This window comes from Bombina bombina, chromosome 11, assembly GCF_027579735.1.
Source record: "Bombina bombina isolate aBomBom1 chromosome 11, aBomBom1.pri, whole genome shotgun sequence".
Lineage (NCBI taxonomy): Eukaryota > Metazoa > Chordata > Amphibia > Anura > Bombinatoridae > Bombina > Bombina bombina.
In genome coordinates this window covers 37,542,693-37,564,245 of record NC_069509.1, presented here as the reverse complement: position 1 = coordinate 37,564,245, position 21,553 = coordinate 37,542,693, and the positions used below count along the sequence as shown (strand labels likewise).

The 21,553-nt window shown below is 42.4% G+C and overlaps 1 protein-coding gene across 3 annotated transcripts in view; it reads left to right on the top strand.

Annotated features, from left to right (window-relative positions):
• PPP4C (protein phosphatase 4 catalytic subunit) overlaps positions 1-21,553 on the top strand; it is a 69,263-nt gene that overhangs the window by 32,703 nt on the left and 15,007 nt on the right. For all 3 annotated transcript variants that reach the window (XM_053694586.1, XM_053694587.1, XM_053694588.1), the window contains 2 exons: positions 1,135-1,254; positions 19,358-19,409. In XM_053694586.1, coding sequence (XP_053550561.1) covers positions 1,157-1,254; positions 19,358-19,409 — 150 coding nt within the window. In that variant the 5' untranslated portion in view covers positions 1,135-1,156. The remainder of the gene's footprint in view (positions 1-1,134; positions 1,255-19,357; positions 19,410-21,553) is intronic.

Sequence of the window (21,553 nt, the reverse complement as noted above, 5' to 3'; positions counted from 1 at the left end):
CGGGCACTTTAGCATCAATTTACATTCACTTTAAATACTTTTTTCTTTAAAAACCCAGACCGGTGATCCCCCGCCAGCTTCTCATGCTTTACTTAGCACCTCCTTGACAAAACCAGCTTCCTCCAATAACGATGCCTCACTAGATGGACGCTCTGGGGTGCACGCTATGATTGGAGGATGTCGGTTTCGTCATTGCTAAGGTAAGTACAGAGGAGCTGCGGGTGGAGGATCGCCAGTCCGCGTTTGCTAAAGAAAAAGTTGTTTTGTTTTTTTATTTTAACGCTGCAATGTAAAGTTTAATGAATGAAAGTGCCCCTGTGTTTAATAGTATTTTTAATAACCGGCACTCATTCATTCATTCAACTTTCACTTTAAAATCAATTTGTGAAATGATGCAATTTGTTCCTTGAGTAGGCAACATATATTATTATTTTTATTTAAATAAATAAAAGATGTTATAATGTTGCAAAGAATTACACTGCCCCACCCGGCTACTTCATATGGCTAAATTTATTATACACGGGCAGATATATTCCATTTACCATCGCACCCCCTACCTGTGCACAGCCAATCACATGCAGGCAGGAGCTGTCAATCTCCCCGGTCGGGGGAGATCGATTTCTCCACCTAAGAGGTGAAGAATAGGGTGAGGAAGCAGCGGTCTGACCTCTGCTTGATAAATACTGACTACAGGTTCTCTTCTGCAAAAAATGCAGTCTGGCTGGCAAGATTTACTGGGAAGATGGGGAAAGATGTTTCAAGTGTTCTCCATCTATCTGGCATTATGAAATAGCTGGGTGGTGGTTGTATAATACTTTGCAATATTCTAACCATTTCTGCTATTTATAAATCTTGCTTATACAATTTTTAATTTGTACTTTGGATAGCTTCATTTATCATATTGATTTAATCATTTATGTAGCAATAGAAAATAGTAGCTTGACATTAGCTTAAAATGTATCTGGTTGATCAGTAAAATCAGCTTGTTCCCATAAAAAAAAAAAAAAAAGCTCTGACTAGTATATTATACTTTTATTTTCCTTCTGTGCAATTTATTGACTGTTTGGTTGAAAATAACTATTCTGAAATGCAGTGCAGGATATATGTAAAGTGCAGCATCTGTTTTTGCTGTAGGTAAAAGACCCATTGAGGAGCCATGACGGATGTCAGTGACCTTGACCGCCAGATTGAGCAGCTGAGGCGCTGTGAGCTCATCAAGGAGAGCGAAGTGAAAGCGTTATGTGCCAAGGCGCGGTGAGTAGCTCAACATTACCAATGTGAGGGGCACAAACTTCATACTCTAAATCAGGGCTGATCAAACTTGCCACTCCAGAGGTTTTGGAACTACATTTCCCATGATGCTCAGATACTATAATCTAGCTGAGCATCATGGAAAATATACTTCCAAAACTTCTGGAGGGAAAAGGCTGCTCATCTCTGCTCTAAATACTGCTGCACTTATCTGCTCTTGTGATTACAACTTTCTAACATACTTTATCTCTAGGCTGCCATTAAACCATAGATTTTAAGTAAGGCTTTTAGGATTATGTATGTAAAGACTTGATAATTGGTCATGCAGCTACTAAACAAAGACAATCTATTTTCCTGCTGTTCTTGCACCAGCAGATTACAGGGACAATATATACATCTAATTAAGACATTTCTCTTGTCTTGTTATAGAATAGCATAAGTTGGGTTTAAAAAAGAATTAACATCTTGCTAGCTGCGTTTGTTTCTCCTACATTGGTGTGTCCGGTCCACGGCTTCATCCTTACTTGTGGGGTATTCTCTTCCCCTACAGGAAATGGCAAATAGACTGTCCATTTAAACCTGGATTGGTTCCTCCAAAAAAGGCAAGTGTTGGGTGAAGTTTGGCTATTGAAAAAACAGAATTTATGTTTACCTGATAAATTTCTTTCTCCTACGGTGTGTCCGGTCTACGGCTTCATCCTTCCTTGTGGGATATTCTCTTCCCCTACAGGAAATGGCAAAGAGAGCACACAGCAAAAGCTGTCCATATAGCCCCCCCTCTGGCTCCGCCCCCCAGTCATTCTCTTTGCCGCTCTGAACAAGTAGCATCTCCACGGGGATGGTAAAGAGTATGTAGTGTTAGTTGTAGTTTTATTTCTTCTATCAAGAGTTTGTTATTTTAAAATAGTGCCGGTTTGTACTATTTACTCTACAACAGAAAGTGATGAAGATTTCTGTTAAGAGGAGTATGATTTTAGCACCAGTAACTAAAATCCATTGCTGTTCCCATGCAGGACTGTTGAAACCAGAGAACTTCAGTTGGGGGGAACAGTTTGCAGGCTTATCTGCTTCAGGTATGACCAGTCTCTTTTCTAACAAGACATAGTAATGCTAGAAGACTGTCAGTTTTCCCTTATGGGATCGGTAAGCCATTTTCTTAGACTCAGTAACAGAATTAAGGCTTATAAAATGGGCTCTATGCTGGTTGACACTATTGTGGGCTAAATCGATTTGTTTTTATCATATTTATGTGACATTTGGAGTGTTTTGTGAACTTTGAAACACTTTTGGGAACGTTTATTTGCGCCTGGCAGTTGCTTAGACTCCTAATCTAGTCAGAAAGGCCCCTTCACTCTGGTATGCAGAGGGAGGAGGCCTCATTTTCGCGCCTCAGTTGCGCAGTTACTTCCATAGGCAGTGCATGCAGCTTCACGTGAGAGGGTCCTGTGTCTGAGAAAAGGACTCAGAAAGGCTTATTACTGTGGTGAATAACCCCTAAAGGAAGGTAAAAGCCGCAGCAAAGTCTGTGGCAGGGACTGTAGTGTGTTTAAACCAGTAAATTGAACTATTAACTCCGGTTTGTTCATTTAAGGGTTTAGAGACTTGAAATTTGGTGTGCAATACTTTCAAAGCATTAAGACACTGGGGTGTAATTTTCATAAAGATCGGATGTTTCTTTGATAATTTTTCGATCATTCAGAAATAAAGTGTGCTCTTTTTATTATTTAAAGAGACAGTAACTGTTTTGTTTAAATTTATTTTTATTGCATTAATAGCCTGCCAATATCTGTCTAACATGTCTGTACCTTCAGATAGCATATGTTCTGTGTGTATGGAAGCCAAGGTGGTTCCCCCATTAAATGTATGTGCAAATTGTGCCATGGCGTCCAAACAAAGTAAGGACAGTACTGTCACATTTAATAAGGTTGCCCAAGATGATTCTTCAAATGAAGGTAGTGGGGATAGTTCATCATCCTCTCCTTCTGTGTCAACACCAGTTTTGCCCGCGCAGGCGACGCCTAGTACATCTAACGCGCCAATGCTTGTTACTATGCAGCAATTAACAGCAGTAATGGATAATTCTATAGCAGCTCTTTTATCCAAACTGGCAGCATTTCCCAGAAAGCGCGATTGCTCAGTTTTAAATACAGAGGACGAGCAAATAGGCGCTGACGATAATTTATCTGTTATACCCTCACATCAATCTGAGTTGGCAGTGAGGGAGGGTCTGTCTGAGGGAGAAACTTCTGATTCAGGAAAAATTTCTCCGCAGGCAGAACCTGATATAGTGGCATTTAAATTTAAGCTAGAACATCTCCATGCTCTGCTTAAGGAGGTGCTAGCTACCCTTGATTGTGATACTTTGGTGATACCAGAGAAGTTGTGCAAAATGGACAAATTCTTAGAGGTCCCAGTGCATGCTGATGCTTTTCCGATACCCAAGAGGGTGGCGGACATAGTGACTAAGGAGTGGGAGAAGCCAGTGTACCTTTTGTTCCCCATTGTCGACCCCAGAAGGGATGCATGGCAAACGGTCCCTAAGGTAGAGGGGGCAGTTTCAGCGTTAGCTAAGCGCACAACTATTCCTATAATGGGGTTGCTGTGGCATAGTGCTTAGGTTTAATGCCTCTTAACCCAAAGGTTGTGAGTTCAAACCCGGCCTCAACTGCTGAAAAAACTTTTTAATTCCTATCCACAAGGATCATCATCAGTTCCTGAGGTTCGCCTTTCTGGACAAACATTACCAGTTCGTGGCTCTTCCATTCAGTTTAGCCACTGCTCCCAGAATTTTCACAAAGGTGCTAGGGTCCCTTCTAGCAGTCCTAAGGCCGAGGGGCATTGCTGTAGCACCTTACCTAGACGACATTCTAATCCAAGCGTCGTCCCTTTCCAAAGCAAGGGCTCATACAGACATTGTTTTAGCCTTTCTCAGGTCTCACGGGTGGAAGGTGAACATAGAAAAGAGTTCACTGTCCCAGTCCACAAGGGTTCCTTTTCTGGGAACAATAATAGATTCTGTGGAAATGAAGATTTTTCTGACAGAGGTCAGAAAGTTAAAACTTCTAAACGCTTGTCGAGTTCTTCAATCTATTCCTCAGCCTTCCATAGCTCAGTGCATGGAGGTAATAGGACTAATGGTTGCAGCAATGGACGTGGTTCCTTTTGCTCGAATTCATTTAAGACCATTGCAACTGGGGATTATGCAGACTTGTCTCCCCAGATTCAAGTAGACCAGGTAACCAGAGACTCACTCCTCTGGTGGTTGACTCAGGATCACCTGTCTCAGGGAATGAGTTTCCGCAGACCAGAGTGGGTCGTTGTCGCGACCGACGCCAGTCTCTTAGGCTGGGGTGCAGTCTGGGACTCCCTGAAAGCTCAGGGTCTATGGTCTCGGGAAGAGTCTCTTCTACCGATAAACATTTTGGAACTGAGAGCGATATTCTATGCGCTCCTGGCTTGGCCTCAACTAGCGGAGGCCGGATTCATAACGACTGTAGCGTACATCAATCATCAGGGGGGAACAAAGAGTTCCTTGGCGATGAGAGAGGTATCCAAGATCATCAAATGGGCGGAGGATCACTCTTGCCATCTATCTGCAATTCACATCCCAGGGGTAGACAACTGGGAGGCGGATTATTTGAGTTGTCAGACCTTCCATCCGGGGGAGTGGGAACTTCACCCGGAGGTCTTTGCCCAGTTAACTCAACTATGGGGCATTCCAGATATGGATCTGATGGCGTCTCGTCAGAACTCCAAGGTTCCTCGCTACGGGTCCAGATCCAGGGATCCCAAGGCGACACTAGTGGATGCTTATGTGTTTCCACCGTTCCCTCTCCTTCCCAGGCTTGTAGCCAGGATCAAACAGGAGAAGGCCTCGGTGATTCTAATAGCTCCTGCATGGCCACGCAGGACTTGGTATGCAGAACTGGTGAATATGTCATCGGCTCCACCATGGAAGCTACCTTTTGAGGCAGGATCTTCTAGTACAAGGTCCATTCGAACATCCAAATCTAGTCTCTCTGCAACTGACTGCTTGGAAGTTGAACGCTTGATTCTATCTAAGCGTGGATTTTCAGATTCGGTTATAGATACTCTGGTTCAGGCCAGAAAACCTGTGACTAGGAAAATTTACCATAAGATATGGCAAAATATATCTGTTGGTGCGAATCCAAGGGATTCTCTTGGAGTAAAATTAAAATTCCTAGGATACTTTCCTTTCTCCAAGAGGGTTTGGATAAAGGTTTGTCAGCTAGTTCTCTAAAAGGACAGATATCTGCTCTGTCTGTTTTGTTGCACAAACGTCTGGCAGCCGTGCCAGATGTACAGGCTTTTGTACAGGAGTTAGTTAGAATCAAGCCTGTCTACAGACCTATGACTCCTCCATGGAGTCTAAACTTGGTTCTTTCAGTTCTGCAAGGGGTTCCATTTGAACCTTTTACATTCCATAGATATTAAGTTACTATCTTGGAAAGTTCTGTTTTTTGGTTGCTATTTCTTCTGCTAGAAGAGTTTCTGAATTGTCTGCGTTGCAGTGTACTTTACCCTATCTGGTATTCCATACAGATAAGGTAGTTTTACATACCAAGCCTGGTTTTCTTCCAAAAGTTGTTTCCAACAGGAATATTAACCAGGAAATAGTTGTTCCTTCTCTGTGTCCGAATTCAGTTTAGAAGAAGGAACGTTTGTTACATAACCTAGATGTGGTCCGTGCTTTAAAATTCTATTTAGAAGCAACAAAGGATTTCAGACAGACATCATCCTTGTTTGTCGTCTATTCTGGTAAGAGGAGAGGGCAGAAAGCTACTGCTATCTCTTTCCTTTTGGCTGAGAAGCATCATCCGATTGGCTTATGAGACTGCCGGACGGCAGCCTCCTTGAACGAATTACAGCTCACTCTACTAGAGCTTGTGGGCTTCCACATGGGCCTTCAAGAATGAGGCTTCTGTTGAACAGATCTGTAAGGCAGCGACTTGGTCTTCTCTGCATACTTTTGCCAAATTTTACAAATTCGATACTTATGCTTCTTCGGAGGCTGTTTTGGGAGAGAGGTTTTGCAAGCTGTGGTGTCTTCCGTTTAGGTTACCTGACTTGTTCCCTCCCTTCATCCGTGTCCTAAAGCTTTGGTATTGGTTCCCACAAGTAAGTATGAAGCCGTGGACCGGACACACCAATGTAGGAGAAACAGAATTTATGTTTACCTGGTAAATTTCTTTCTCCTACGGTGTGTCCGGTCCACGGCCCGCCCTGGCTTTTAGTCAGGTTTAAAATTTTTATTTTTCTGTACACTACAGTCACCACGGCACCTTTATAGTTTCTCCTTTTTCTCCTAACCGTCGGTTGAATGACTGGGGGCGGAGCCAGAGGGGGGGGCTATATGGACAGCTTTTGCTGTGTGCTCTCTTTGCCATTTCCTGTAGGGGAAGAGAATATCCCACAAGGAAGGATGAAGCCGTAGACCGGACACACCGTAGGAGAAAGAAATTTATCAGGTAAACATAAATTCTGTTTTTTCAATAGCCAAACTTCACCCAACACTTGCCTTTTTTGGAGGAACCAATCCAGGTTTAAATGGACAGTCTACACCAGAATTTTTTTTATAAACATAGATAATTCCTTTATTACCCATTCCCCAGTTTTGCATAATCAAGTTATATTAATATACTTTTTTATGACACGAGTCCACGGATCATCTTAATTACTAATTGGATATTCACCTCCTGGTCAGCAGGAGGCGGCAAAGAGCACCACAGCAAAGCTGTTAAATAGCTGCTCTCTTCCCTCCCACCACAGTCATTCTCTTTGCCTACGTTAGTGATAGGAAGTGGTAAAGTGTCGTGTTAGAAAAGATTCTTCGAGAGTTTATTATTTTTAAAGTAGTACAAGATTGTGCTGCTTTGTTCTAGGGTGTAGCCGTAGTCAATATCAGTCTCTTCAGTAGAGCCTTGGTGGCTTTAGAGCAATGAGAACTGTTGGGACATAGTTCTCACTGCGCCTCTCATAGATTTCATGCTGCCCTGATTGTGAAGATCTGAGGGAAAATAAAGAACTCGGTCCTTCTTATTCCACAGGCCTATGTGAGGGTGAGGACCTCTCCAAGCCGGTGGAGAGATGCCTTGCTGTCCGGGCATTAATCAGGTAAGTGTTTACTTTTAATTTTTTCTGGAGGGTGACAGTTTTCACATCAGAAAGAGTGGGCCACTATATTTACTTGTAGGAGAAAGGTTTAAACAGACTCTCTATTCCATATGGGGACAGTTTATTTCTCCTTAGTATAGGAGAATAATTAGGCAGCATATCAGGCACACTGGGGCTGGGGGATGCTAGCGTGAATAAAACGTTTTGCCGTTCCACTAAACTCCCGGCTTTTTTTTTTTTTACACAGTATAATACCAACCAGGTGGTTGTTTACAGAGATGCCCACGAGGGGCGGGCTTAGTGTAGCGGGTTTGTTAGCACTGCGCGCCATTTCTCTGACACCTACGGAGGTGACTCGGCTACAGGCCGACTAGAAATGCTTTGTTTTATAAGAACAAGCGTTTCTGGGAGCCTGCTACTCTACGGATCATCTGTCATAGTAGGACGTATCTCCGGTGTTGTGGGAAGGTAGGCACCTCAGCAGACAGCTGAGGTGTAGAAGTGTACTGTTTTTTTGGCCAAATTATCGTTTTTTACTGCATTCTGCAGTTTGCAAAAAAAAGTTACTGTCCCTTTAAAAATTAAAGTAACTTTTTTTTTTTTTACTCAAAGTTTAATTTTATTAAAATATTTACTTTTTAGTTGCTACTCCTGGTCATTAAGAGTAATAATGGACCATGAGGCGTTGCAAAATGTCACCTGCACTTTGTTTTGATGCCAATGGGGAACCACCAATCCCCTTTTTGTCCCTCTTGCATTGAAAGGACTAAGTTACAGGGATAACATTTTTCCTGAGCCATCACTCTCTAAGAAGGATGAGGGTCAGGAATCTAATGACAATGTTCATTTTATGTCGGTTTTCTCCCCAAGCGTTCCAAAATTTGCCGCCCTCACATGAAGTGCCCTGCGTTTACCTTAGTAGCTCAGTTGGGGATTACTTTAAAATACATCACTTCTCTTGTCTGCTACAATTTCAGATGCATTGTCTGCCTTTCCAGTATTGCAGGGAAAGCGTGTAAGAGGAAAATCAGACATTCAGTAAGTGAGGTTTTCTGACACAATTGTTGCTATTTTAGATACCCCATCCCCAGAAGCCTGAGGAGGGGGGATACCAGTAGTAGCATCTGAAGAGAAATTTCAGATTCGGACAGTGTAATTCCTCTTACTGATACTGAAGTTGTATCTTTCAGGTTTTAAGCTAGAACATCTTTGTCTACTACTTAGGGAGGTTTTAGCTACCTTGGATGACAGCGACTCCAGATGTTTCCCATAGCCGACTCTGTTAAGGAGGCTTGGCAACAGTCCCCCAAAGTGGAAGGAGCCATTTCCACCCTTAGCCAAGAGAACTACTATTCCCCTAGAGGATAGTTGTGCTTTCAAGGATCCTATTGACAAGAAACTAGAAGGATTACTCAAGAAGATGTATGTACATCAGGGCTTACAATGGCAGCCAGCTGTGTGTATTGCTACCGTCACTGACGCGGCTGCATATTGGTTCGATTCATTATCTGACACTATCAGAACAGAGACTTCTCTGGATGAAATCCAGGATAGAATGAAAGCTCTTAAATTGGCTAATTCCTTTATTATGGATGCTTCCCTTCAAGTTATTAAACTGGGAGCAAAGATTTCAGGTTTCTCTATTTTAGCTCGCAGAGCCTTATGGTTAAAGCCTTGGTCTGCGGATGTGTCCTCTAAGCTTTTAGCAATTCCTTACAAGGGAAAGACCTTGTTTGGACCTGGCTTGACTGAAATTATCTCTATCACGGGAGGTAAAGGTCATCTTCCTCAGGGCAAGATAAACAAACAAAAAAGGATGACAAGTAATTTTCGTTCCTTTCGAAACTTCAAGGAAATTCTTCCTCCTCCTAGCCTCCAAACAGGACCAACCTAGACCTTCATGGAGACCCAATCAGCCTTGGAATAAGGGAAAAACAATCCAAGAAGCCTGCTACTGAGTCCGGAGCAACATGAAGGGTCTGCCCCTGATCCGGGGACAGGATTTGTAGGGGGCAGACTTTTCCTTCCGTTCAGGCTTGGGGTTTAGAGATGTTTGGGATCCCCTGGGCAGATAGATAGAAATAGTGACCCAGGATACCAACTAGAGTTCAAAAGTTTTCCCTCCCAGCGGCAGCGTTTCTGCTTTTTAGATTATCTGCCAGACCAAACAAAAAGAGGCATTCTTACATTGTGTAGGGAGACCTCTCCAATCTGGAGAAAGATTGTTCCTGTTCCGATACAGGGTCTGGGATTTTATTCCAATCTGTTTGTTTGTGGTTCCCAAAAAGGAGGGAACCTTCAGACTCATTTTAGATCTCGAGTCTAAACAAATTTCTCAGATTACCATCCTTAAAGATGGAATCTATTCGTTCCAGTCTCCCTTTGATCTAGGAGGGTCAATTTAGGACAACGGTGATTTAAAGACGCGTACCTGCATGTTCCATTCACCAGGGATCATCACAAGTTCCTAAGGTTTGCCTTTCTGGACAAGCACTTCCAGTTTGTGCCTCTTCCTTTCGGTCTTGCCACAGCTCCCAGAATTTTCACAAAGGTTCTGGGTTCGCTGTTAACGGTGCTTCGGTTAAGAGGCATTGCAGTGCCGCCCTATTTGGACGGCATCCTAGTCCAGGCGCCATCCTTACAACAAGCAAGATCACACACGGACAGGGTGTTATCCTTCCTGCGATCTCAGGGGTGGAAGGCAAATTTGGAAAAAGTTTTAGTCCCGAATAAAAGGGTATCTTCCTTGAGGTATGATACAGGTGCTGGAGAACCATCCAGGTCTCACAAACGATATCCCTTAGATCTTATGGTCTGCCATACAAAAAAAGTAGATTTTTTTCAGGCGTCCTGAAGTCTCACTTGCAAAACAAAACAAATGCGCTTCCTGTTGCCGGGATCACCGTCAAACCCTCCATATATTAGGGGTATACAGTCCTTGGATATAGTCTGGTTCAATAGTCACGCCACTTGAAATCAGCTGTATGCAAGCATTAAAGCCGGCAGCTCGCATCAGCTGTTTGCGGTAGCGTGTGTGGTGGGTGTGGCCTTACGCATTTCGTAAGGGTTCTCCTTACTTTGTCAGAGGCTGCCCACTTATTCCACCAATGATCTTTTATGCTGGTGTTGACGCAGTGCTCCTCCCTCGCAGGCGTATCCAGTCAATAAAGTAAGTGATATTTGGACTGCTCTGCCGTAATTGTTAAGGAGTTAACCCCTTAATAATTACGGCAAAGCAGTCCGAAGAGTCTGTTCTTCCTATAAACATTCTGGAACTGAGCGATCTTCAATGCTCTTTTGGCCTGACCTCAGCTAGCCTCGGTCAAATTTATCAGGTTCCAGTCCGACAACATAACTTCAGTGGCTTACATCAATCATCAGGGAGGATTGAGTAGTTCCTTAGCGATGACAGAGGTATCCAAGATAATTCAGTGGGCGGAGGCCCATTCTTGCTATCTGTCAGCGATCCACATCCCAGGAGTCGACAACTGGGAGGCGGACTTCCTGAGCAGGCAGACCTTTCATCCAGAGGAGTGGTAACTCTCTGACCTGATTCTCAAGTGGCGTCAACTGGAATTGGATCTCATGGCATCTCGAAAGAATGCCAAGCTCCCGAGATACGGGTTGAAGGCCAGAGACTCCAGGCGGAACGTTAGATGCTCTGGCGGTCCCTTGGACCTTCAGCCTAGCATACCTATTTCCTCAGTTTGCTCTGCTTCCTCGGGTAATTGCTCGAATAAAGCAGGAGAGGGCATTGGTGATCCTCATTGCACCTGCTTGGCCTCACTGGATTTGGTATGCAGATCTGGTGGAGATGTCATCTCTGCCACCTTGGAGACTTCCGTTGAGGAAGGACCTTCTAATTCAAGGACTCTTCCTTCACCCAAATCTAGTTTCTCTGAAGCTGACTGCTTGGAAATTGAACGCTTAATTTTATCCAAGCGGGGCTTTTCTGACTGTCATAGAGACCATGATTCAGGCTTGTAAGCCTGTAACTAGGAGGATTTACCATAAAATATGGCGTAAATAACTCTATTGGTGTGAATCCAAGGGCTACTCAGAGAATTTGGTCCTTTTTCCAAGAGGGTTTGGAGAAAGGATTATCAACAAGTTCCCTAAAGGGTCAAATCTCGGCCTTATCTATTTTGTTACACAAACATCTGGCGGATGTTCCAGATGTACATTCATTTTGTCAGGCCTTGATCAGGATCAGGCTTGTGTTCAAACCAGTTACTCCTCCATAGTCTGAATTTAGTTCTCAAAGTTCTTCAAGGGGCTCCGTTTGAGCCGATGCATTCCTTTGAAGATATTAAGTTGTTATCTTGGAAAGCTTTGTTTCTTGTTATTTTTTTTGCTCGTAGAGTGTCAGAACTCTCGGCATTGCAGTATGAGTCCCCTTACCTTATTTTCCTTTTAGGTAAGGTAGTTTTACATACTAAATTAGGATTTCTTCCTAAGGTTGTTTCTGATCGGAACATTAATCAGGAGATTGTTGTTCCTTCTTTGTGTCCTAATCCTTCTCAGAATGAACGACTTCTGCACAATTTGGACGTGGTCCGTGCTTTAAAGTTTTACCTGCAGGCGACTAAGCACTTTCGTCAGTCTTTTTTTCTTTGTTTGTGATTTTCTCAGGAAAACGTAAGAGACAGAAAGCTACGGCTACTTCTTTCTTTTTGGCTGAAGAGTTTCATACGTTTTGCATATGAGACTGCTGGACAGCAGCCTCCTGAGTGTTACGGCTCATTCCACGAGGGCTGTTGCTTCCTCATGGGCATTCAAAAATGAACTTTCTGTGGATCAGATTTGCAAGGCTGCAACTTGGTCTTCTCTCCAAATTTTTTCAAAGTTTTACAAATTTGACACTTTTGTTTCGGCTGGGGCCGCTTTTGGGAGAAAGGTTCTTCATGCAGTGGTGCCTTCTGTTTAGATTCCCTGTCTTATCCCTCCCGTGTCGTCTGTTCTCTAGCTTAGGTATTGAATCCCATTAGTAATTTAAGATGATCTGTGGACTCATCGTGTCTTAAAAAAGAAAATGTATGCTTACCTGATAATTTTTTTTCTTTTTTGACACGAGTTCACGGCCCACCCTTTTATTGTAAGACAGGTTGTTGGTTATTATAAACTTCAGACACCTCTGCACCTTGGTTTTTCCTTTCTTTAACTTCGGTCGAATGACTGGAATGGGAGGTAAGAGAGGAGCTATTTAACAGCTTTGCTGTGGTGCTCTTTGCCGCCTCCTGCTGATCAGGAGGTGAATATCCCATTAGTAATTGATGATCCGTGGACTCATTGTGTTAAAGAAATAAATAAATTTATCAGGTAAGCATAAATTTTCTTTTTTACCTCTGTGATTACCATGTATCTTAGCCTCTGCAGACTGCAGCCATATTTCAGTTCTTTTGACTTGCATTTTAGCCAATCAGTACTGACTCCTAGGTTACTCCACAGGCTTGAGCATACTGTTATCTATATGACACACATGCACTAACACCCTCTAGTGGTGAAAAACTGTCAAAATGCATTCAGATAAGAATGCTTTCTTTCCTAAGATATGGAGAGTCCACAACATCATTCAATTACTAGTGGGAATATCACTCCTGGCCAGGAGGAGGCGGCAAAGAGCACCACAGCAAAGCTGTTAAGTGTCACACCCCTACCCATAATCCCCAATCATTCTCTTTCCATCTGTCGATGGAGAAGGTGAAGTTTGGTGTCTGAATAAATTAATTACTTTTTCGGGTACTTTTCCCTGCAAGCAAGGATTTGAGTCCACGTCCATCTCTTCAGTAGAGTAATGGTAAAGCAGTTAGGAAGTTGTGAGGTAGTCCTTACTTTGTTACACATTGCTGCCCATGGTACAGAAAGCCAGAGTTGGTTACTCTGTTCTTTCTTTTTCTACAGGTCTCTGTAAGGTGTATGTGTCCTTTCATGCCTTGTGAGCTGTTTTCCTGCCGGACAGTTAGACTGCAGTTAAGTGCTTTAGTCTTCTAGGTCTTGGAGACTTGCACTTCAGAAGAATGTCATATGCAGTAGATGGGGACATTTTTAAAATCCTTTATACAGGTTTTTGTTTGGCAGTGGGCAGGCACATTATGTATGCTGAGACTAGGGGTTATTCCTTTCCTTTATTGGGACCCCAGAGACAGAACTTTTTTTCACTTTCTGCGATGAGATTTTTTTTTGTGAAAAATTTTCTGCAGGTCATTTTTAAATAAAATAAAATTGTAAATTTGTCAGTTACACTAAAGCACCAGATCAATTGCAATGAGTTGGTTAACTGGAGAATAAAGCAATATTTAAAGTTGTATAATCTAGTGCAGTAGTTGAAAATTGCATTGCAAATTAGCTGCAGACAAAAAAAGTAATTGTAAAATGTCTCTTGAATGAATTTGTTTCCTTTTCTCTTAGTCTAACATAGAAATGTAGTAATAAAAAAGATGCATTGCTAATACGAACATCTTACATTCAGAGAAAAACAGCTTTGCAGACTGTGAAAAGCTAGGGAACGAGCTTGCAAAAATCTCAGACAGACAACAATCAATGCATTGCTGCTTTGCAGCACTACTGCATATTTGACTGTTGTCTTCAAACAGCACTTTGCTCTGGGTGCACTGTGTTAAGGAAAACTTATACAATGCAGCCAGAGAACAGCTCTGTTTAAAAAGAACAGCCTAATGTGGAGCAGCACTGAAAAGTTAAAGTGCTAACAGTTCCTGTTCTTTCTGCAGACATGCTGCATTTTCTGCGATGACATCTCAGATCACTCTATGTTCTGCCTTGGGGATTGGGACGTTTTTCCTCTTTGCGCTAATTTTGTTGAAATACTTTATTAGTATGGGTGTGGTTTATGTTTTATACAGGAATTTATGTATAAACTTAGAATCTGTCAGTTGGTTTTTCTTTGCTTGCTTAGCTAGAACAGGCTAACTGTCAAACTGCTTGAGTTTGAAACCAGCTGCAGCTACTTGCATCTTACTTTGTAGGCAGAGGGAAACGCGCGCCTTTTACTTGCTGCATAGTTTCCTCTCTGCCGGTCATGTGACTTCTATCTGCTGTCGGATATTCACGGAGTGGAGCAACGTCATTGAATTTCAGTGTCGATCTACTATATGATCGTTTTAGAGACTTCTGGCTGCCAAATCGTATTAAATTCTTAGTGACAGTGTATTTAAAACATTTCAAATCAATTTGGGGAATTTTTTATTTAGTATTATGGACCAAGACTGTTTTTTTTTTTTACAAATGCTTGTTATGCCTAGAGGCACAAATTGTTTTGCCTATGCAATTCTATGCTGAATGCTTAGCTAGAACACTTCAATTTAAAGATAAATTGTTTCTTTCTGAGCCCAATGTCTCTCAGCCCAATGTCTCTCAGGATGATGCTGTTCAGTTAATGCCACAGCTTTCTCCTCAAACATCCCTAGCCTCTATGGTGTCACAGTGCCCTGCAGTTCCTCTCAGCCTCCTGGAGGAGTTAATTTGCCTGCGGATTTTGCTGCACAGGTATCTTCTGCAGCATTATCTGCTTTTCCTTTGCTGGGATAACGCAAGAGGAAAATTAGACATTTAGATAGTAAGGTTTCTGTTCCACATGCTGCTACGCAGATTGCCCTCCATCGTAAGTCTGATGAGGAGGATACGCCGGTAGCTTCTGAGGGTGAAATTTCAGATTCGGACAGTATTACTACTTCTGATACTGAAGAAGTAAACTTCAGATTTAAGCTTGAACACCTTTGTGTACTGTTAAAGGAGGTATTGGCTACTTAGGAAAACTCTGATACTCATGTCATCAACCCTATTAAGTCTAGGAAACTTAATAAATGCTATGATGTTCCTTCCTCTCTGGAAGTTTTTCCTTTCCCAGACCGTGTGATGGAGATTATTTCACAGGAATGGGAGAATCCAGGGATTCCTTTCTCCCTGTCTCCCGTATTTAAAAAGATGTTTCCTGTTGCTGACTCCATTAAAGATTCTTGGAGCACGTAGCCTAAAGTAGAAGGGGCTATTTCTACACTGGCAAAACTATGACCCCTATAGAGGATAGCTGCTCCTTTAAGGATCCCATGAACAAAAAGCTGAAAGCTTATTTGAAGATGTATGTTCATCAAGGTCTTCAATGGCAACCTGCAGTTTGTATTGCCACAGTAGCAAGTGCAGCATCTTATTGGTGCAACGCCTTGTCTAAATAAATTTTAGTAGCGAATCTGTTGGAGGCGATATAAGATAGGATTAAGGCTCTCAAACTAGCCAATTCCTTTATTTCTGATGCTAACATGCAAGTTAATAGGCTGGGAGCCAAGATGTCTGGCTTCACTGTCCTAGCCCGCAGGGCATTGTGGCTAAAATCTTGTTCAGCTAATGTTACCTCTAAGTCCAAGCTTCTGGCACTTCCTTACAAGGGGAAGAGCTTGTTCGGACCTGGTCTGGCAGAAATAATTTCTGATATTATGGGTGGAAAAGGGTCTTTTCTACTGCAAGACAAGAACAGACTCAAAGGACGTCAAAGTAATTTTCGTTCCTTTCGTAACTTCAAAGGTCAAGTCTTCCTCTCCCAAGCAGGAGCAGTCCAAGTCTTCTTGGAAGCTCAATCAGTCTTGGAATAAGGGGAAGCAATCAAAGAAACCCTCAGCTGAGTAAGTCAGCATGAAGGATTGGCCCCCGGTCTGGGTTCGGATGAAGTGGGGGGCAGACTTTCCCTGTTTTGTCAAGCGTGGAGACGAGATGTCCCAGATCCTTGGGCTGTGGACATAGTATCTCAGGGTTACAAAATAGTATTCAAAACTTTCCCTCCAAGGGCAGATTCCACCTCTCAAGATTATCTGCAGACCAAGTAAAAAGAGGCATTCTTGAACTGCGTGCAGGACCTTTCCTCCCTGGGACTGATTGTTCCAGTATGGGAATAGGGTCTAGGATTCTATTCAAATCTGTCTGTGGTGCTCAAAAAAGGGAACTTTTCGACCCATTTTAGACCTAAAGTGCCTTTACAAGTTTCTAACGGTACCGTCCTTCAAAATGGAAACCATTCGTTCCATTCTTCCTTTGGTCCAAGAGGGTCAGTTCATGACGACCATAGACCTGAAGAACGCGTATCTTCATGTTCCCATCCACAGGGATTATCACAAATTCCTGAGATTTGCCTTTCTAGGCAAACACTTTTTCAGTTTGTGGCTCTTCAGTTTGGCCTTGGCACAGCTCCCAGAATTTTCTCAAAGATTTTGGGGGCCCTCTTGGCAGTGATCAGGTCTCAGGGAATTGCAGTGGCACCATACCTGGACGACATTTGTTCAGGCGCCATCTTTTCAACAAGCAAACTCCTCATACAGACATCTTGTTGTCTTTTCTACATTCCCACGGTTGGGAAGTGAATCTGGGAAAGAGTTCCCTTGTTCCAGCTACAAGGGTAGGGAGGTCAGAAAATACAAAATTCTCTTCTCTTGCCTCTCTCTTCAGTCTACTGTTTGGTCATCAGTGGCTCAATGGATGGAGGGAATTGGTCTGATGGTCGCTTCCATGGACATCATTCCCTTTGCTCAATTTAATTTGAGAGCACTGCAATTATGCATGCTTAGACAGTGGAACGGAGACCATACGGATCTGTCTCAGAGGATAGATCTAGACCAGTCGACAAGAGACTCTCTCCTGCGGTGGCTTTCTCAGGACCATCTGTCTCAGGGCACATGCTTCTGGAGACCTTCCTGTGTGATTGTAACCACGGACGCCAGCCTGCTAGGCTGGGGAGCAGTCTGGGACTTGTTAAAGGCGCAGGGACTATGGACTCGGGAGGAATCTGCTCTCCCCATAAACATCTTGGAGTTGAGAACGATTTACAATGCTCTGTTGGCTTGGCCTCAATTGTCCTTAGGCCGGTGTTTCAGTTGGACAACATCACCTTAGTGGCTTACACCAACCACCAGGAAGGAACTGAGTTCCTTTGCCATGAAGGAGGTGGCACGGATTATTCAGTGGGCGGAAGCTCACAATTCTCTGCCATCCACATTCCTGGAGTGGACAACTGGGAAGCGGATTTCCTGAGCAGACAGACATTTCATCCCGGGGGGTGGTGGGCTGTCCATCCGGAGGTGTTCTCCAGGTTAACCCTCAAATGGGGGTTGTCTGTGTTGGATCTGATGGCGTCTCAGCAGAATGCCAAGCTTCCGTGGTTCAAGGTCGAGATCCTCAGGCCGCTCTGATAGATGCTCTGGCGGTTTCTTTGGATTTCGGTCTAGCATACCGGTTTCCTCCGTTTACGCTCCTTCCACGAGTTATTGCTCGTATCAAACGAGAGCATCTGTAATTCTAATGGCTCCCGCATGGTCTTGCAGGATCTGGTATGCAGACCTAGTGAAGATGTCGTCTTGGCCGCCTTGGAAGTTCCCTCAGAGAGGACCTGCTAACTCGGGGTCCATTCCTCCATCCAAATCTTGTTTTTCTGAAGCTGACTGCTTGGAGATTGAACGCTTGGTTCTTCCTTAGCGTGGATTTTCTGAGTCATTGAGACTATGATCCAACCCTGTTATTTGAAAAAATGTACCGTAAGGTATGGTGTAAATACCTTTTTATTGGTTTGAATCTAAGGGCTACTCTTGTAATAGGGTTAGGATGCCTAGAATTTTCTTTTCTCCAGGAAGGTCTGGAGAAAGGGTTGTCAGTCAGTTCTCTGAAAAGTCAGACTTCTGCATTATCTTTTTTGTTATACAAGTGTGTCGGATGTGCCAGATGTTCAATCTTTCTGTTAGGCCCTGGTCAGGATCAGGCCTGTGTTTAAACCTGTTGCTCCTCCTTGCAGCCTTAATCTTAAAGTTTTGCAGCAGGCTCCGTTTGAGCAAATGCATTCCATAGATCTTACATTGCCATCTTGGAAGGTTTTGTTTCTTATTGCTATCTCTTCTGCTTGGAGAGTTTCGGAACTTTTGATTCGCCTTACCTTATCTTTCATGCGGATAAGGCGGTTCTTCGTACTAAAGTGGTTTCGGATAGAAATATTAATCAAAAAATTGTTCCTTCTCTCTGTCCCAATCCTCCTCCTCATAAAAAATGTATTTTGCACAACTTGGATGGTATGCGTGTTCTCAAATTCTACCTACAGGTGACTAAGGCTTTTTGCTAGTCTTCTGCCCTGTTTGTTTCTCAGGAGGTGTAAGGGTCAGAAGGCTACTTCTACTTCTCTTTTCCTTTGGTTGAGAAGTATGATTTGTTTTGCTTATGAGACTGCTGGACAGCAGCCTCCTCCTAAGAGAATTACAGATCATTCCACTAGGGCTGTCTCTCCTTCTTGGGCTTTCAAAGATTAAGCTTCTGTGTAACAGCTTTGCAAGGCTGCAACTTGGTCCTCTCTGTATACGTTTTCCAAATTTGATACTTTTGCCTTGCCTGAGGCCTCTTTTGGGAGACAGGTTCTTCAAGCGGTGGTGCCTTTAGGTCTGCCTGTCTTATTCTCCCTCCCTATTCATTCCGTGTCCTCTAGCTTGGGTATTGGTTACCACTAGTAATTGGAATGACATTGTGGACTCTCCATATCTTAGGAAAGAAAACAAAATGTATGCTTACCTGATTAATTTCTTTCTTCCGGATATGGAGAGTCCACGACCCAACCCTTTATTAAGACAATTATTTTTGACTAAACATCAGGCACCTCTACATCTTTGTGTTATTCTTTTTCCGTTTCCCTTCAGTTGAATGACACTGGATTATAGGTAGGGACACTTAACAGCTTTGCTCGGTTTCTCTTTGCCTACTCCTGCTGGCCAGGAGTGATATTCCCACTAGTAATTGAATGATGTTGTGGACTCTTAATATTCGGAAAGAAATTTATCAGGTTTTCTCTAAGTTATGACTTACTCAGTTTCAATCCTGGAGGGTAATATTTTAAGCTGAGATGTGTAATCTGGATATTTAGAATCACTAGTTTCAGTAAATCTCGGTTACAGCTAAGTGACAAAAGGTATCTGAAATATTATGTTTGTGTTTCCAGTGAGATCCTCGTGGAAGAAAGCAATGTGCAGCGGGTGGACTCTCCTGTAACGGTTAGTGAGGGTGCTTCTGTGGTGGGAGAACTATGGATAATGTCTAATTTGTGTAATGTGCTTTCTGGCAACTAGCTAAGCCTTGTGTGTGTGTCCCCTTTAATTTATCCATTTTACCTGTTGAAGTGTATTAGATGTTTACAAATCGCTCTTAACTTCATTTCAGCAGTTTAAATGACTGATTTTGCCTGTGGTATCCCTACCTATACTGACAGTTTCAATACTTAAGTATTGTTATAGAGAAGTTGGGTAAACCCCAACAGTCCCAGTTGGGGTTAAGAGAGAGAATGTTAATTCTCACTTGTTCTCTCTAAGTATTGGGCTTTGGTAAACAGTCAGATATTATAAAGAAGCATGTATGTGTACAGAAAGGGATAAAATTAGAAATCTGCAAGAACAACCTATTTTAATGGATTGTGGTTTCAAAGAACAAACCCAACTATGAAAGAATAAACATAAAGGAGCAATTTTATACATTTTATACTCTGCAGCTGGTATAACAAGTCATTGAAAAAACACGAGAAACAATTTTGCAGTACACTTCCTTTTTAATGTTTGTTTCAAGAGTTTGTTTCAAGAATGCAAAAGTTAAAGGGACACTGAACCCAATTTTTTTCTTTTGTGATTCAGATAGAAAGTTGCTTAAAATTGCATGCTCTAATTTACTCCTAATAATTTTTCTTTGTTCTCTTGCTATCTTTATTTGAAAAAGGCATCTAAGCTTTTTTTTTGTGGTTCAGAACTCTTTTTTTTTTTTTTTTTATTGGTGGATGAATTTATCCACCAATCCGCAAGAACATCCCAGGTTGTTCACCAAAAATGGGCTGGCATCTAAACTTACATTCTTGCATTTCAAATACAGATACCAAGAGAATAAAGAAAATTTGAAAATACCAGAAAATTAGAAAGTTGCTTAAAATGTCACGTTCTATCTGAATCACAAAAGCAAAAATTTGAGTTCAGTGTCCCTTTAAGGGAAATTTTGTAATGCAAAAATTATAAAAATAAGGAATGTGTTTGTGTTTTTTTTTTGTTTTTTTTTTGTACTAACATCTCGTGCACAATATATTGCAGGACACAGTGAGTCAAGCAGTTTATGCGTGTACTCTCTAATCACTGCTCTATTCTGCGCAGGATGGTGCAGCTCCGGAATGGAACTTTGAGTGTAACCACTTTAGAATGATTTAAAAACATATTAAACAAGGGTTGCTTGTGCAAAAATATCATGTTCTATTGAATTACAACTTATTACATTAGACTGTCCCTTTAAAGGGTTTAGACAAAGGTCGAAATAAAAGAGCATGCAATTGTTTTTGTAATAGAGGATGCAGAGAGCATTTATAAGAGTTTTATATATAAACCAGCATAGAGAACACCTTGATGTTCCCTCTAAGGCCAGTTTTGTGTGCGGCCCAGCAGTGAAACAGTTAATTAGAGCAATTGACAAATGCTAAACAATGCAGTCTGCAAGGTGTAGTTCCATTATTAACTGCTTCACTGCTGGGCCGCACACAAACTGGCCTTAGAGGGAATAGTGCTTGAGACTCCCTGTAGAGCATGCGTTTAAATTCACACTACAGGAACTTAAATTCACACATGTTAAATATCTGTGATTACACGGGCATGCCTTAATATGCAGATTATCGCAGATCTTAAAATATTGAAAATCAACCAGGTTGTGGTGTAGGATTGAGGCTTTTAGTGCATTTTTCTTTAACTATCTAGAACTATAAATAATACATTTTTGACCCTCATGGCAGAACATGTGATCTGAGATGTCATTGCAGAAATTGCTGTAAAATGCAGAAAAAACAGGACACATGCAGGAACTGTTGGCGCTTTAGCTTTGTTGAGCTGCTCTCTTCAACCAGTGCTGTGCTGTGGCTACACTAAGTTTTCCTTAACACTGTGCAGCCAGAACAAAGCTCTGTTTGAAGAAAACAGTCAAATACGGTGAAGAGCTGCAAAGCATTAGCGCATCGATTGATGACCGGCTCTCAGGGTTTTATTTTATTTTTCTTTTACAAGATATGACGAGTCCACGGATTTCATCCTTATGGGATATCGCCTCCTGGTCAGCAGGAGGAAGCAAAGAGCTCCACAGCAGAGCTGCGTAAATAGCTCCTCCCCCCCCCAACCCAGTC